At 47.6% G+C, this 14762-nt stretch overlaps 1 protein-coding gene across 1 annotated transcript; it reads left to right on the top strand.

Moving 5' to 3' along the window:
* Positions 1–1529: 1529 nt before the first annotated feature.
* Positions 1530–13520, top strand: LOC148140071 (zinc-binding protein A33-like). Its single transcript, XM_087979269.1, has 6 exons — positions 1530–2600; positions 2825–2920; positions 3014–3247; positions 3844–3866; positions 6405–6520; positions 12246–13520. The coding sequence occupies exons 1-6, from the start codon at positions 2190–2192 to the stop codon at positions 12794–12796; spliced, it is 1431 nt and encodes a 476-aa protein (XP_087835395.1). The 5' UTR covers positions 1530–2189; the 3' UTR covers positions 12797–13520.
* Positions 13521–14762: the final 1242 nt, after the last annotated feature.

The following is a 14762-nucleotide window of genomic DNA, read 5'->3' as shown; positions in this document are numbered from 1 at the left end:
CCGATGGACCAAGCTGATCAGTGAGAAGTATAAATATATAGTAGAGGCGTCTTTGTTGTGATCAGGCTTGATCTGTGAACCGAAGAGACTGCCCCCCCCGGCAATAATTATTTCATCCCGGACGAGCCCCCAATTGTGCGAGATATGCGGCTGTCCGGCCCCATCTCCGGCACTTTTATTTCCCTTCCCAGGAACAAAGACACGGAGGAGTCTGTCCAAAACTTTTCATTCAACTTTGCAAAGTCGGGTGCAGTGCCTCGTGGGTACACACATGAATAATAATCTCCACACATTATATACACGTAAATGTGGGCTGGGTCTCCTACTGCTGTCTTGACCAATGAGTGCTAGGGTTCCCCACTGTTTTCCTTATTTGGGTTCTGGTGCCTGCGATTATTTTGTTACTCATTTGGCCAATCAGTGTTCGAGTTCCCCGTTCTTTCCTTATATGGATGATGTTGTACAACTGTGGTTAAGGGCGGTCTCTCAACTATCGAGGAAAGCTGTTACAATTGTTTCATTCATAAAAACATGGGGGAGGTCCGGCACCAGTTTCGAGTGTCTGCTTGTGTTTACTATAAGGTAGAAAAGACTAAAATGCAGCTAACCGTTTAAAAATTACACTACCCCCTACACTGGAAAGACTGTTTCGATATCTGCTATCCTGCTATCTGCTGAACATTGACAATATTTTGTGCATGAGGTTGAGCGACCTACACAATATCGGTTATGGATCAGGGTCTTACACCGGATTTCACCAGAGGGATTGTCACCGGCCATGAGGTCAGTCTACAGCAGGGTGGAAGGCACAGTGGTTCCCAGCCATCACCCCCACCGCCCTATCTCTCTGTCTGTTTCTCCCACCCCATCTCGATTGGCAGCATCATGTGTCCATTCACACTCCTCGCCCGCAGTCAATTCCCCTTCCACATTTTAAACCTGTTTCTCTTTCAAATATGTTGACAGAATAAAGACTTGTTTACGATAAGGGACAGATATGGATTAATGACTGGTGAACATAGGGACACAAACAGGAGGAGTGACTGGGAAATTCCCGCGGTGACAGGCTGTGACTGACAGGAGCCACAAGGATCAGTATTTGTGCTCCAGCTGTCCACAAAATATATCAGTGAATAGAAGCTGGGGGCCAAATGTAATCTTTACAGATTTGTGGGGAGGAAAATTCGTAGGGGGAAAGTGTATTGTGAGGAAGATGTAAAACGGCTTCTGAGGAATTGTCAGGCTTCATGAATGGGCAAGAATATACCGGATGGAACATAATGTGGATAAATGTGAAACAATGTGGAGAAAGAGATTTGAAGGGTATTTCGGAAAGGATGAGGTTGAAGAGTGCAGGTGTACAGTGGGACCTCAGTGTCATTGTCAATAAATCACCGAAAGCTTTCACGCGGATGCAGCAAGGTATGAGGAAGGCTAAAGTAATGTGAGTGAGCCTTCATTGCTCGGGGATCTGAGAACAGGAGCAGGAACGACTTGCTTCAGTTGGATAGGAGCTCAGTTAGCCTGCATCTGCAGGACTGTGTGTATATTTGGTCTCCATATCGGAGGAACTATATCGTCACCATCCAGGGAACACAGAGAAGGGTCACCTGACTTATTCCCCGGATGGCGGAACTGTGTCCAATGGCGAGAAACTGGGCAAACGGAGCCTGTATTCCCCAGAGTTTTGAAAAATGAGAGGCGATCAAGCTGAAATTTACAAAATGCTGAAAGAGGTGGACAGTGCTGCTTCAGGTGAGATATTCCCGCCGGGCTGGAGATTCCTGAACCAGGGCCCAACTTCAACATAAGGCGGTTCTCACTTCGGTCTGAGATGAGGAGAATTTTGAATTCCCTTGGATGGCTGTGAATCTTTGTGATTCTCGACAGCAGAGGGGCGTGAGAGATCACTCTTTCAGCATGTTTCAGGATGGAGTTTCCAGGTTTCTGATTACCAACGGCATTCAGGGTTATTGGAATCGGGAGGGTAAAAGGCACTGGAGTAATCGATCAGACAGAATCATGTTGAATGGTGGGGGCTGAATAGCCGAGACTCATTCCGATTTCCTGTAATCAGTCTCTGAGTATTGCGGTGAAATTCCTCGGGGAAACGTTGAACTGGATGTCTTGACCAGCGCAGGGATATCGAAACTGAAAGTGGTTTGAATCAGGAAGTGCTGAGGGTGAACATGGCGTCCAGACAGCAGCTCCTGAGTTTCACCGAGGAGACAATTTGTCCCATTTGTCTGGATTTCTTCACCGATCCGGTTATACTGGATTCTGGACACAACTTCTGCCGCTCCTGTATCACCGAGAGTTGGGAAAAGAAGGAGATAAACTCCTGTCCGGAATGTAGAGAGGAGTTGACGGAAAGAAACCTCAGGGTAAATCGGGCCTTAGCGAATCTGGCGGAGAAAGCTCGAAAATTAAAGCTGGATCCGAAAGAGAAGGAAAGTAAACCTCACTGTGAGAAACATCAGGAAGATCTGAAGCTGTTTTGTGAAACTGACAAGAAGTTGATCTGTCTGATTTGTAGAGATTCGCGGGAACACAGAGAGCACCGCTTCCTGCCGATCAATGAGGCTGTTGAAATCTACAAGGTAAACATTGTATTTTGTCATCGATATTTCTAAGCAATCTGTTCAGACCATCTTTGAGACTCGTCTGGACTCACACACCTCCGTCAGAGACCAGAAACAGGAATTGTATCGCTGACAATTGCTCTCCTGCAGCGTTAGTGTTCTTCTGAAATAGTTTTAATAAGGAATTAGCACATTTTCAGGGGCGAACACTTTGAGAATGTAATTTTATTTTCCAATTCTAGGATCAGCTGAAATCTTACTTAGATTCTCTCACAGAGAAGAAATCGGTGGTTCTCCAAGCTGAACTGACCCAGAAACGGAAGATTTCCGAAGTGAGGGTGAGCTCTCCCTGTGCTGATTCTCTGGGATCTCGGTTAGTTTTGTTCCCTTTATCGTGGGACATTAATGAGGTTTCACATTTCATTTGGTAGGAACAGGCGAGCAGTCTGCAGACCCACATCACATCCGAGTTCACTAAAATACACCAGATTCTCACTGAGAAAGAGCAGCGTTTACTCAGAGATCTCAGGGAAGAAGAGGAGAGGATTGTAGAACCAATGGAGAGAAACCTTCGAGAGATTCAGGAGAATTTAAATTCTATTGAGGAGGAACTCTCAAAGTTGCAGAAACAGATGGATCAAAAAGACGAGCTGATATTTCTGAAGGTAAGGGAAGATATTGCATGTTATTTCAGCTACATTTCAGACATAATGCTGACTGTAGAAATAATATCGAATTTAGTGCAAAGAAAGTTAACTGAACTTGTGACTGTCTGGACGATTCTGCTGTTGTCTCTGAATTAGGCTCAGTGCTCCCGAAACGTTCACTCTGAAGTCTGTCCACAGATCCTTCCAAACCTGTTGAGAATTTCCAGTAATCTCTGTTTTCTGTAACTGTTGCCACACCGTCTGCAGATTCTGGGGATTACAGACATTCTCCCGAGAATCAGTTGTTATTTTGTTTTTGTATTATTATCTGTGTTCCCAAAGCTTAATGATCTCCGAGAACTCCCATTATAATCCAGTTCCAGTTCCATGTGGAGGGTGTGTGGGTATGTCTGGTACAGTGGGAGTGTGAGAGTCACTGTGTCTGTGAACGGGACTGATGGTCAGTTCCAGTTTATTTTACCCTCTCCTCTATCTTCTTTCCAAAATGTATCTCTTCACACTTCCGTGTTGTGTCTGCACATTTCAGCAGCCTATCTGAGTCCTCCTGAAATCTGTTACTGCCATCCTCATTGTTTGTGATTCATTTCTTTCAGGAGGAGGCTTGTCGGAAGAGAAGGTAGGACATGCTCTTTACTGAAACTCTGCACAGTTTGCTCAGGGATAGGTTATTTAGTGTTTATTTCCTGGCTATTGTCACTGCTTTAAAGGGTTGTTTATCGGGCGACATGAACTCCGGTTATGCTCACACACAAAGTGTTTTTTACAACAAGAAGCTCATTACAGGTGTGAAACTGCATTAGCTTTGATAAAACTGTTCTACAGTATTGTAAACAATGACAAGATGTCTGTAAATAGTACAGCCTGGTTCTCAGGCTGGAAGTGATCACTGCCCTGATTTGGGCTGTTTGTGTGACTGTGACCTTCCCCTGACCCTGAGAGAGACACACGGCCCATGTTTCCAGGGAATGGCCATCCCTGTCCCTGCATGGCTCCTGACCAGCCTGAGACAGTCAGAGTTTAAATGGGGAATCACAGAGTCATAGAATTATAGTGGCGTACGGCACAGAAAGACTCTTTGGGCCAACTCGTCCATGCCGACCAGTTATCCTAACCTAGTCTAGTCCCATTTGCCAGCACTTGGCCCATATCTCACTGCACCCTTCCTATTTATATACCCACTCATATGCCTTTTAAATGTTGCAATTTTACCAGCCTCCACCACTTCATCTGGCAGCTCATTCCATACACACACCACCCTCTGCATGAAAATGATGCCCCTTATGTCCTTTTATATCTTTCCCCTCTCACCCTGAACCCTCTACTTCTGGATTTCCCCACCCCAGGGAAAAGACCTTGTCTATTTACCGTATTCATGTCCCTCATGATTTTTATTAACCTCTACACAGTCATCCCTCAGCCTCCGATGTTCTGGAGAAAACAACCCCAGCCAATTCAACCTCTCCCTATAGCACAAATCTTACAACCCTGGCAAGATCCTCATAAAACTTTTCTAGTCCTGTCAAGTTTCATAACATACTTCCACTAGGAACAAGACCAGAATTGCACGAAAATTCCAAAAGTACCTGATACAATGTCCTGTACAGCCACAACATGACCACCCCACTCCTATACTCAATGCTCTGTCCAATAAAAGAAATCATACCCAACACCTTCTTCACTATCCTATCTACCTGCAACTGTATTTTCAAGGAACTATAAATCTGCACTCCAAGGTCTCTTTGTTCAGCAACACTCCCTAAGAACTTTCCATTTAGTGTATAAGTTCTGCTCTGATTTGCTTTTCCAAAATGCAGCACCTTGAATTTATCTAAATTAAACTCCACCTGTTACTCCTCAGTCCACTGATCTTCTCCAAATCCTGTTGTACTTTGACGTAACTTTCTTCACTGTCCACTACACCTCCAGTTTTGGTGTCATCTGCAAACTAACTAACCATACATCCAATGTTCACATCCAAATCATTCATATAAATGAAGAAACATACTGGACCCAGCACTGATCCTTGTGGCACACCACTGGCCTCCAGTCTGAAAAATAACCACCACATCCTGTCTTCTACCTTTGAGCCAATTCTGTATCCAATTAGCTCGTTCTCCCTGTATTCCATGAGATCTAACCTTGTTAACCAATCTCCCATGGGGAACCTTGTTGAATGCCTTACTGAAGTCCATACAGCTCATGTCTACTGCTCCGCCCTCATCAATCCTCTTTGTTACTTCTTCAAAAAACTCTGTCAAGTTCAGGAGACATGATTTCCCATGCACAAAGCCATGCTGACAATCACTAATCAGTCCTTGCCTTTCCACAGTTTTCGAAATCCTGTCCCTTAGGATTCACTCCAACAACTTGCCCACCACCAATGTCAAGCTCACCAGTCTCTAGTTCCCTGGCTTTTCCTTACCACTTTTCTTAAATAGTGGCACCATGTTAGCCAACCTCCAGTCTTCCAGCACCTCACCTGTGACTGTTAATGATGCAATATCTTAGCAAGGGACCCAACAATCACTTCCCTAGCTTCCCATAGAGTTTGAGTGCACACCTGATTATGTCCAGAGGATCTATCCACTTTTATTTATTTCAAGACATCCAGCACCTCCTCCTCCGAAATATGGACATTTATAAAATATCGCCATCTATTTCTTTATCTTTCATGTCCTTCTTCACAGTAAACACTGGTGCAAAATAGGTGTTTAGTATCTCACCATCTCTTGCACCTCCACGCAAAGGCTGCCTTGCTAATCTTTGAGAGGCACTACTCCCACCCTCATTACCCTTTTGTCCTTCATATATTTATAAAAAGACTTTCAGATATTTCAGTTTTTTTGTCTCTGTTCCACAAACTCTCTTGATCATACAGTAAGGGGATGGAGGAAATGTCTATCATCTGCATGGTGTGTGATGTCTCAGTAACTAATCTGTTGTCAGGGCATGGGCCTTTCTCTGGATGTGGGGGTTTCCAATCCTTGCCCTTGCAATATCTAAGTATTTTTGGATCAGTTTTAAAATAAGATGAACATTTCACATTCAAGCTCATTGACTCAAACATGAACAACACTGAAAGCATGATTATTTAAATCATTTCTAATATTTGAACAAAACTGAATTTATAATGTCAACTGTTTAATATTTACAGGATTAGTAAGGAGGGGAACGAATTCTCAGCTGCTGACAGCTCTCTGTCTCTCGCACAGTTCACTGGCCCTTTGCAGTACACAGTCTGGAAAGAAATGACACACACCATTCACCCAGGTAAACATGTGTATTCATTTTGCCTGATGATAATCCAGTTGTGCAGGGTCTCCAAGGCCCCAGGTTACATCTTCATATCATTAGTTGTAAATTCAGACAGACTCTCCATGGAAACATTGTTCTTTCTGTGGGTTCATTTGGATAAGTGTCTTGAGCCATCAGCTCTGTGTGTCAGAGCAGCAAAGGGTTCTGTCTAATCAGAGGAATAGAGCACGGAAACAGGATTTCGAGAGGAGACTGGGCTGGCTTCATCTGGAGTGACATTGGAGGAACAGTTTTTACCAGAATATAAGGAAGACGGGTAGACCTTAAAGAGCCAGGGCTGACAGGCACATATCAAATGGGGAATGTTTGAGAAACAAAAAGAGAAGTTGCTTCAAAAGCTCAGCAGGTTTGGCAGCATCTGTGGAGAGAAATCAGAGTTAGCATTTCTGATTGAGTGACCCTTCCTCAGAACAGATTCTAACTCAGAAAATGTCAGTTTAAATGCAGAGGATTGGGTGGGGTGAGGGAGTAAGGAGTAAAGGATAACTGGGGATAGACCCCAAAGAGAGAGAAGAGCAGTTAGACAGGCAAAGGAGTGGATAATGATCTGGGTATGAGGGTGAACAGCTGTTAATAGAGACTGTTAATGGCCAGCAATAGGTTGTGTGTAATGTCAGACTATGTGATAACAAGGCTGGACATGGGAGAACTCAGACCCTAAAGTTATTGAAGTGAATACTAATTCCAGAGGGCTGCAGTGTTTGCAAGCAGAAAATGAGCACTGCAGCAAGCTTCTGATGGAGGTATTCGGCAGGGAACAGAATGGTGTGTTAAGGTCAAAAGTACAGCCGGTCAGACAGCATCTGAGGAGTAGGAGAATCGACTTTTCAGGCATAAGCCCTTCATCAGGAATGCTCTGTTAAAGTGGCAGGCAATGAGAAACTCAGGGTCTTTTTTGTGAGCAAAAAGTAGGTCTTCTTCAAAGTGGTCATCCAGTTAATGCTTTGTTTCCCCAAGGGTAGCAGAGACCACATTGTGAGCAGTGAATACAGTAGACTAGATTGTGGGAAATGCAGGTAAAGTACTGCTTCACCAGGAGGGTACATTTGGAGTCTTGGATACTGTGGAGAGAGGAAGTAAATGGGCAGGTGTTACAACTTCGGCAATTGCAGGCAAAGGTGCTTTGGGGGTGTGTGTGTGTGTGTGTGTGTGTGTGTGTGTGTGTGTGTGTGTGTGTGTGTGTGTGTGTGTGTGTGTGTGTGTGTGTGTGTGTGTGTGTGTGTGTGTGTGTGTGTGTGTGTGTGTGTGTGTGTGTGTGTGTGTGTGTGTGTGTGTGTGTGTGTGTGTGTGTAAAATGAAGGAAGATTGCAACAGGATGTCCCTGAGGGAATGATCCCTGCAGAAGGTGGTTAAGAGAGGGGAAGGGAATATATGTTGGTAGTGGCATCTCACTGGACATGGTGGAAATGTGGCTAATATCCTCAAGATGTGGATGCTGATGGGATGTTAGGAAAGGACAAGGGAAGCCGATTGTTGTTACAGGAGGGAAGAGAAGGTGAGGGCGGAAGTGTGGGAGAAAGGTTGGACCATTTCAGGGCCCTGTAAACAACAGTGCTGGGGTATCCTTGGTTGAGGAAGAAACTGGACATCTCGGAAATTCCCTTGTCAAAGTTGGCATCATCGGAAAAAATGTGATGGGGTGGAGAATTGGGAGAATGGACTGGAATCGTTACATGTAGCAGGATGCAAGGATGTGCAGTCCAGGAAACTGTGGGAATCAGTGGATTTATAATGGATATTGGTGGCCTGTATATTCCCAGGAAAGGAATGGAGGAGTCAGAGCTGGACTAGGTTAAGGTGAGAGCGGTGTGGAAGCTTGAAGTGAAATTGATAAAATTTTCCAATTCCAGACATGAGAGTGATGAGGCAGCATTAATGTTATCATCGACATACTGCAGAAAGCCTTGTGGGTGGGGGCCGGAATAGGACGAGAAAAGGAATGTTTCACATACACCCCAAAGAGACAGGTATAACAGGGGCCCATGTGGGAAATGATTCCTACCCCTCCGACCTGAAGAAAATGAGGGGAGTTAAAAGAGAAGTTGGTGAGGGTGAGGCTAAGCTCGGCCAAGGGGAGGAGGGTGGTGGGGGTGGGCACAGTTCAGGCCTTTGTTCCAGGAAGAAGCGGACAGCCCTGAGACCATCCTGATGAGGGATGGAGGTGAACAGACATTGCATTTTTTTAAAAAGTTGAAAGCCGTTTAAAACCTGAGGCATTATCTGTTAGCTCTAACCAAATTAGCCCTAAATCCCATAGAAACCAGGCACATGGGAAGATATGCGGTTATGACCCTCCACCCCCGGACAAAAAACACAGGGACAACCTAACCTTGTTAAAGGAGCAACATTGTTCCCCCTCTCACTCACGCGACATTCTCAGCCTTCCCACACACATCTCATTTTCACTCTCTCCTCCTCTCTCCCAATTCTCCTCCTCAGAGTTATCTTCCTCATTTTCAAACCCCCTCCCCCTCGCTGCTAACTTCCCTCTCCATTTCCCTTAACCCCTGCCTTTCACCTCCTCCAATCTCATGACCTTGCACACAACCCATCTCTTTATTCACCCCATCATTGTCTCCTCAGATTCCTTGTCCCTATCCCTCACTTCTGTCTCCATACAGGCCCTACTCTCCTCACCCTCCCTCCCCAACACCTTGCCATGGATCACCACTCCCTACCTCTAAGCAACACTCTCTCGTGGTCTCCCACCCCACTATCTCCTGCTCTCACTGTCTCCCTTCTGCTCACTCCCCACTTCTACTCTCTTGACCCTACTCTGTGTACTCACCTGATGAAGGGCTTTTGCCCGAAATGTCGATTTTACTGCTCCTCGGATGCTGCCTGAACTGCTGTGCTCTTCCAGCACCACTAATCCAGAATCTGGTTTCCAGCATCTGCAGTCATTGTTTTTGCCTACTCTTGCACTCCCTCTCTGCCCTCCTGATCACTCTCCATTCATTCTTCCCTCTCCTTCACTGATCCCTCTAGCTTAGCTTCCCATCCTGGTTACTTACTCCTTGACCTCATTCTTCTCTTGGTTTGTATCTGCCATTAATTGTCCTTTAGCCTGACAGACTATGGCCTCACTGCATTCTCCACCCTCCATCTGACTCACCTCCACACTCTTCACATCCATCATTCCTCTAAATTGTTCACCATTCAGTCCTATCCCCACCCTCCCTCCATTTCCAAACTTTGACAACCTCTTCCCTCCACCTCATTCTCCCCTCCACCTCCCCCTAACACTCTGGTTTCCCACACTCTCCAATCTCCATTGCTATCAATGTTCCCTCACTCCCTCCTGATTTCCCTTTCCCCCTCAATATCACAGCTCCCTCCTGCTCATTCCTCACACTCTCTCAGCTCTCCCTCACTGTCCCCTCAATCACAGCTTCCCAATCCAGTCAGTCTCCCCTCAACCTCACACTGCTCTCACCCTCTGCTTCACACTGCCCCTCACTCCCATCTCACATTCACCCTCCCCTTCCACTCCATTCCTCCATAATCACTCTGCCATGATTTCCCCCACCCCAGACTCTCCCCTCTTTTAATCTTGCCTCCTCACTATCCCCTTCCTCTTCACTCTCACCTCCACTTCTCTTCCCCTCCACCTCATCCTCAAATTCACTCACCTTCTCCACATTCCTCAGACTTGCTCAACTTCCAAGACCTGACTATCTCCTTCCTTTTAAATCCCTGGCCTACAGTCCCCTCATCTTGACTCTCTTCTCCCCCTCACAGACTTGACCTCATCCTCCAATTCACTGACCTTCAGAATGCCCTTATTTTGTTCTCTCACTTCCACATACGGATTAATTCCCCATACTCTTAACATGTCCCATCCCTCTCATATACCTCGTCACTCCCTGCCACACATTTTTCTCTCCCGCTCACTTATCCCTCCCATGCCCAAAAGGAACCTGTCCTTCTTCCCTCCAGCTTAGCCATCCCTTCCTCCTCACTCTCACCTCCCTTTCTCTCTTCCCCTCACTCACTGCATCTTCATCTCTCAACCCTCCCACTCACTGTCCCCATCTCCAATGCTCAATCGTCCACTTATTTGGCAAATCTCCTTTCCTTATCCTTTCATTCTACACCATCAATAACTCTCTCCTATCCCATCCCAAACCGTTCCCCTCCCTCACAAAACCCCTATACCCTCTTCCCCCATCTTTACTCAGCTTCCACTCATTCCATCCACTATCACTTCCCCATTTCTTCAATCTCCCATTCCCTGATCTGAAATTTTTAAAAAACCTCCTGTCATTTCCTCCCACTCTCCATCATGCTACCCTCCCCTTTCCCTGAATCCTCCCTGATAAATGTAACTTCACTCTACCCCTCCCTCAGTCTCCCCACTCCCTTGCTGCCCATCACTCCTGCTTCCCCTCACTATCCTCATTCCCACCCACATCACCTCACTCTCCCCTTCCTCTTGCATTCACCAACCTTCCACTTACTGTTCCCTACCCTTCCAGTTCCACTTACCGTCCACTTTCCTCACTCTCCATTTTCACTGACACTCATTTTGTTATCGCACTCCTCCCTGTGCTCACTTCCCCATTACTCTTCCCTCCTCTCATTCTTCCCTTCCTGTCCCTCCTTTCCTAGTTCCATCACCCTCAGTCTCCAACTCACTCTCCCCTTCTAATTCGTATCTTCCTCCTGCACCTAGCCATCTCCCATTGGAGTCCATGTCCATCCATCTCTCTCAGTCTCTCCTTTCCCTCATTCTGCCCTCCCCCCACCCTGTCCATATAATTCATTCTCACTAACTCCTTCAGTCTCCCTAACCTCTCCCATACCCCTCACTCTTCCCATCCCTCTCCCGTCACCCTTCTGGCCCCTATCATCTGACACTCCCCTATGCTGTCCCACACCCCCTTGCACTCCCCTCACTCTCCCCTCTACTTCCCCAACCTTTAGTGCTTCTACTCCATCCTCTTCTGCCACACAATCTGCCCCTCGCTCTCCCCTCACTTTCTGCTTCAGTTTACTGTCTCCAGCACACTGGAATTTGTCACGACCATCACACTTCCCATCCCCACAATTCCCCCTTCTTCTCCCCACTCCTCCTGGCTCTCCAGATGATGGCACTGCAGGCACTCCCCAAACTGCTCTCTCCCTTACCCGGCCCTAGGAATACCCCTTCCCATTGCTCTTACCTGAGCACTCACCCTCGCATTGCTCTCCCTCCTCTGAGCTCCCCCTTAATCTCCACACCATTCTCTCTCATACCACCCCCTCAGTCCCCCTCCTCTCCCTCCCACCTCTCCTCACTCTCCACCCTCTATCCCAACTCTCCTCACTCTCTCCCTCTCTTTCACCTTTCTCTCCGTCCTGCGATAAGGTTAATGTTAGGGTTAGTGTTCTGTTCTTCCTTTCCCCACTAACTCCCCTCCAAATGAACCCTCTCACCGCACCTCCCTCCTTATCCCTCAACAGCCCTCGGCCTTACCATCCTTCCTCCTCATTGCTCCACTCTCACTGCACTCCCCCTCACTTACTTCTCTTTCCCTGTCCCTCCACTCCTTCAAACTCCTCTTTTCCAGATTCGCCCTATCTCCCCTTCACTCTCACCCCCCTGTATCGGTCAACCCCTCACTACCTGCTCCCCTCACTCTCCCTGGCCTCTCTCTCCCTCCCTCTCCCTGACGGTGTTATTTGATCTCTCCCCCAGCTCCAGCCTCTCTGACTCTGGATCCGAACACAGCGCATCCCCGGCTCATCCTGTCTGAGGACCGGACCAGTGTGAGACTCGGAGACACAGAGCAGCCGCTCCCTGACTCCCCGGAGAGATTTGATTCCTGGGCCTGTGTCCTGGGATCAGAGGGATTCACATCAGGGAGATATTACTGGGAAGTGGAGGTGGGGGAGAAGACCTGGTGGTATCTGGGAGTGGCCCGAGAGTCTGTGATGAGGAAAGGGGAGATCACCCCGAGCCCGGAGACCGGATTCTGGATTGTGTGGCTGTTACCCGGATGCCGTTATTTTGCCTCCACCTCCCCCTCACGGACCCCCCTCTCCCTGAGTGTGAATCCCCGGAAGATCGGGGTTTTCCTGGACTATGAGGGTGGACAGGTGTCATTTTACAATGCGGACACCATGTCCCATCTCCACACTTTCACCCACACTTTCACTGAGAGGCTCTTTCCCATCTTCAATCCGGGATGGAATTACGACGGGAAAAACTCCGCCCCGCTGACAATCTGCGGGATTAAAGGGCACTGACAGATCCATCCCATAATTTCACCCCGTCCCCCTGCCTCCTGCCAGCTGTAAACTGATGGGGGTCAGTCTCAGTCTGGGGGAAAGAAGGAGGGGGAGAGAGAAACAAATAGAAGCTCAATTGTAGAGAGGGACTGACTGGGTAGAGTGAGCTGTGAGCTGCAGGAACCCGGGGACCTTCCTGCCTGTAATGTTGCTCCACAGGCGGGAGGTGGCGCTACATGACAGTGTTGGAGATGAATCGGTCAGTGGGTCTCAGACTGGGCTCAGTGGGAGTCTTTCTCGGGTTTGGGACACCAAATCATTTCACTGCAGGGTCAGTGGGGTCTTTCCAGGGGGGGACACAAAATCACTTCACTGCCGGGTCAGTGGAGTTTTTCCACGGGGACTGGGCTCAATAAAAATAAAAATGTCAAAGTGATCTTCTTTCGTGTTCCAACATGTATTAGTAATGTATCTCCCACAAATGATTTAATAACATTGAGAAACTGGTCTTGTTTTGCTTAGTTTTGTAATTATTGTCCAGAATGTTACTGCTCTTAAATATAATTGGAAAATATGAAAACCTCAGCTTTGAAAGTGATGGTAAAGACAATGACTGCAGATGCTGGAAACCAGATTCTGGATTAGTGGTGCTGGAAGAGCACAACAGTTCAGACAGCATCCAAGGAGCAGTAAAATCGACGTTTCAAATAAAAACCCTTCATCAGGAATACAGGCAGATAGCCTGAAGGGTGGAGAGATCAGTGAGAGGAAGGTGGGGGTGGGGAGAAAGTAGTAAAGACGACAATGGGTGAGTGGGGGAGGGGATGAAGGTGATAGGTTGGGGGGGCGGAAGGGTGGAGTGGATAGGTGGAAAAGAAGATAGGCAGATAGGACAGGTCATGGGGACAATGCTGAGCTGGAAGTTTGGAACTGGGGTGAGGTGGGGGAAGGGGAAATGAGGAAACTGTTGAAGTCCATATTGCTGCCATGGAGTTGAAGTGTTCTGAGGCAGATGAAGAAGCGTTCTTCCTCCAGGCATCTGGTGGTGAGGGAGCGGCGGTGAAGGAGGCCCAGGACCTCCATGTCCTTGGCAGAGTGGGAGGGGGAGTTGAAATGTTGGGCCACAGGGTGGTGTGGTTGATTGGTGCGGGTGTCCCGGAGATGTTCCCTCAAGCGATCTGCTCAATGTAGAGGAGACCGCATCGGGAGCAACGGATCCAATAAATGATATTGGTGGATGTGCAGGTAAAACTTTGATAGATGTGGAAGGCTCCTTTAGGGCCTTGGATAGAGGTGAGGGAGGAGGTGTGGGCGCAGGTTTTGCAATTCCTGCGGTGGCAGGGTAAGATGCCAGAATGGAAAGGTGGGTTGTAGGGGGGCGTGGACCTGACCAGGTAGTCACGGAGGGAACGGTTTTTGCAGAAGGCGGAAAGGGGTGGGGAGGGAAAATACCCCTGGTGGTGGGGTCTGTTTGGAGGTGGCAGAAATGTCGGCAGATGATTTGGTTTATGCGAAGCTTGGTAGGGTGGAAGGTGAGCACCAGGCTGGTTCTGTCCTTGTTACAGTTGGAGGGGTGGGGTCTGAGGGCGGAGATGCGGGATGTGGACGAGATGCGTTGGAGGGCATCTTTAACCACGTGGGAAGGGAAATTGCAGTCTCTAAAGAAGGAGGCCATCTAGCATGTTCTGTGATGGAACGGGTCCTCCTGGGAGCAGATATGGCGGAGGCGGAGGAATTGGGAATACGGGATGGCATTTCTTCAGGAGGTAGGGTGGGAAGAGGTGTAATCCATGTAGCTGTGGGAGTTGGTGGGTTTATAAATGTCGGTGTCAAGTCGGTCATCATTAATGGAGATGGAGAGGTCCAGGAAGGGGAGGGAGGTGTCAGAGATGGTCCAGATATGTTGGTGAATTTGATGAATTGCTCAACCTCTTCGCGGGAGCATGAGGTGGCGCAAATGTACTCTTCAATGTAGCAGAGGAAG

This window comes from Chiloscyllium plagiosum, unplaced genomic scaffold (genome assembly GCF_037043375.1).
Source record: "Chiloscyllium plagiosum isolate Xiang-an unplaced genomic scaffold, Cpla_swu_hap1 HiC_scaffold_35, whole genome shotgun sequence".
NCBI classification, from domain to species: domain Eukaryota; kingdom Metazoa; phylum Chordata; class Chondrichthyes; order Orectolobiformes; family Hemiscylliidae; genus Chiloscyllium; species Chiloscyllium plagiosum.
This window is presented reverse-complemented; position numbering and strand designations above follow the sequence as displayed.

Coding starts and splice junctions, on each gene's coding strand:
- LOC148140071 (XM_087979269.1), top strand. CDS start 2,190: ATGGCGTCCAGACAGCAGCTCCTGAGTTTCACCGAGGAGACAATTTGT. Junction 3,248..3,843: donor ACGAGCTGATATTTCTGAAG/GTAAGGGAAGAT, acceptor CATTTCTTTCAG/GAGGAGGCTTGTCGGAAGAG. Junction 6,521..12,245: donor GACACACACCATTCACCCAG/GTAAACATGTGT, acceptor TCTCTCCCCCAG/CTCCAGCCTCTCTGACTCTG.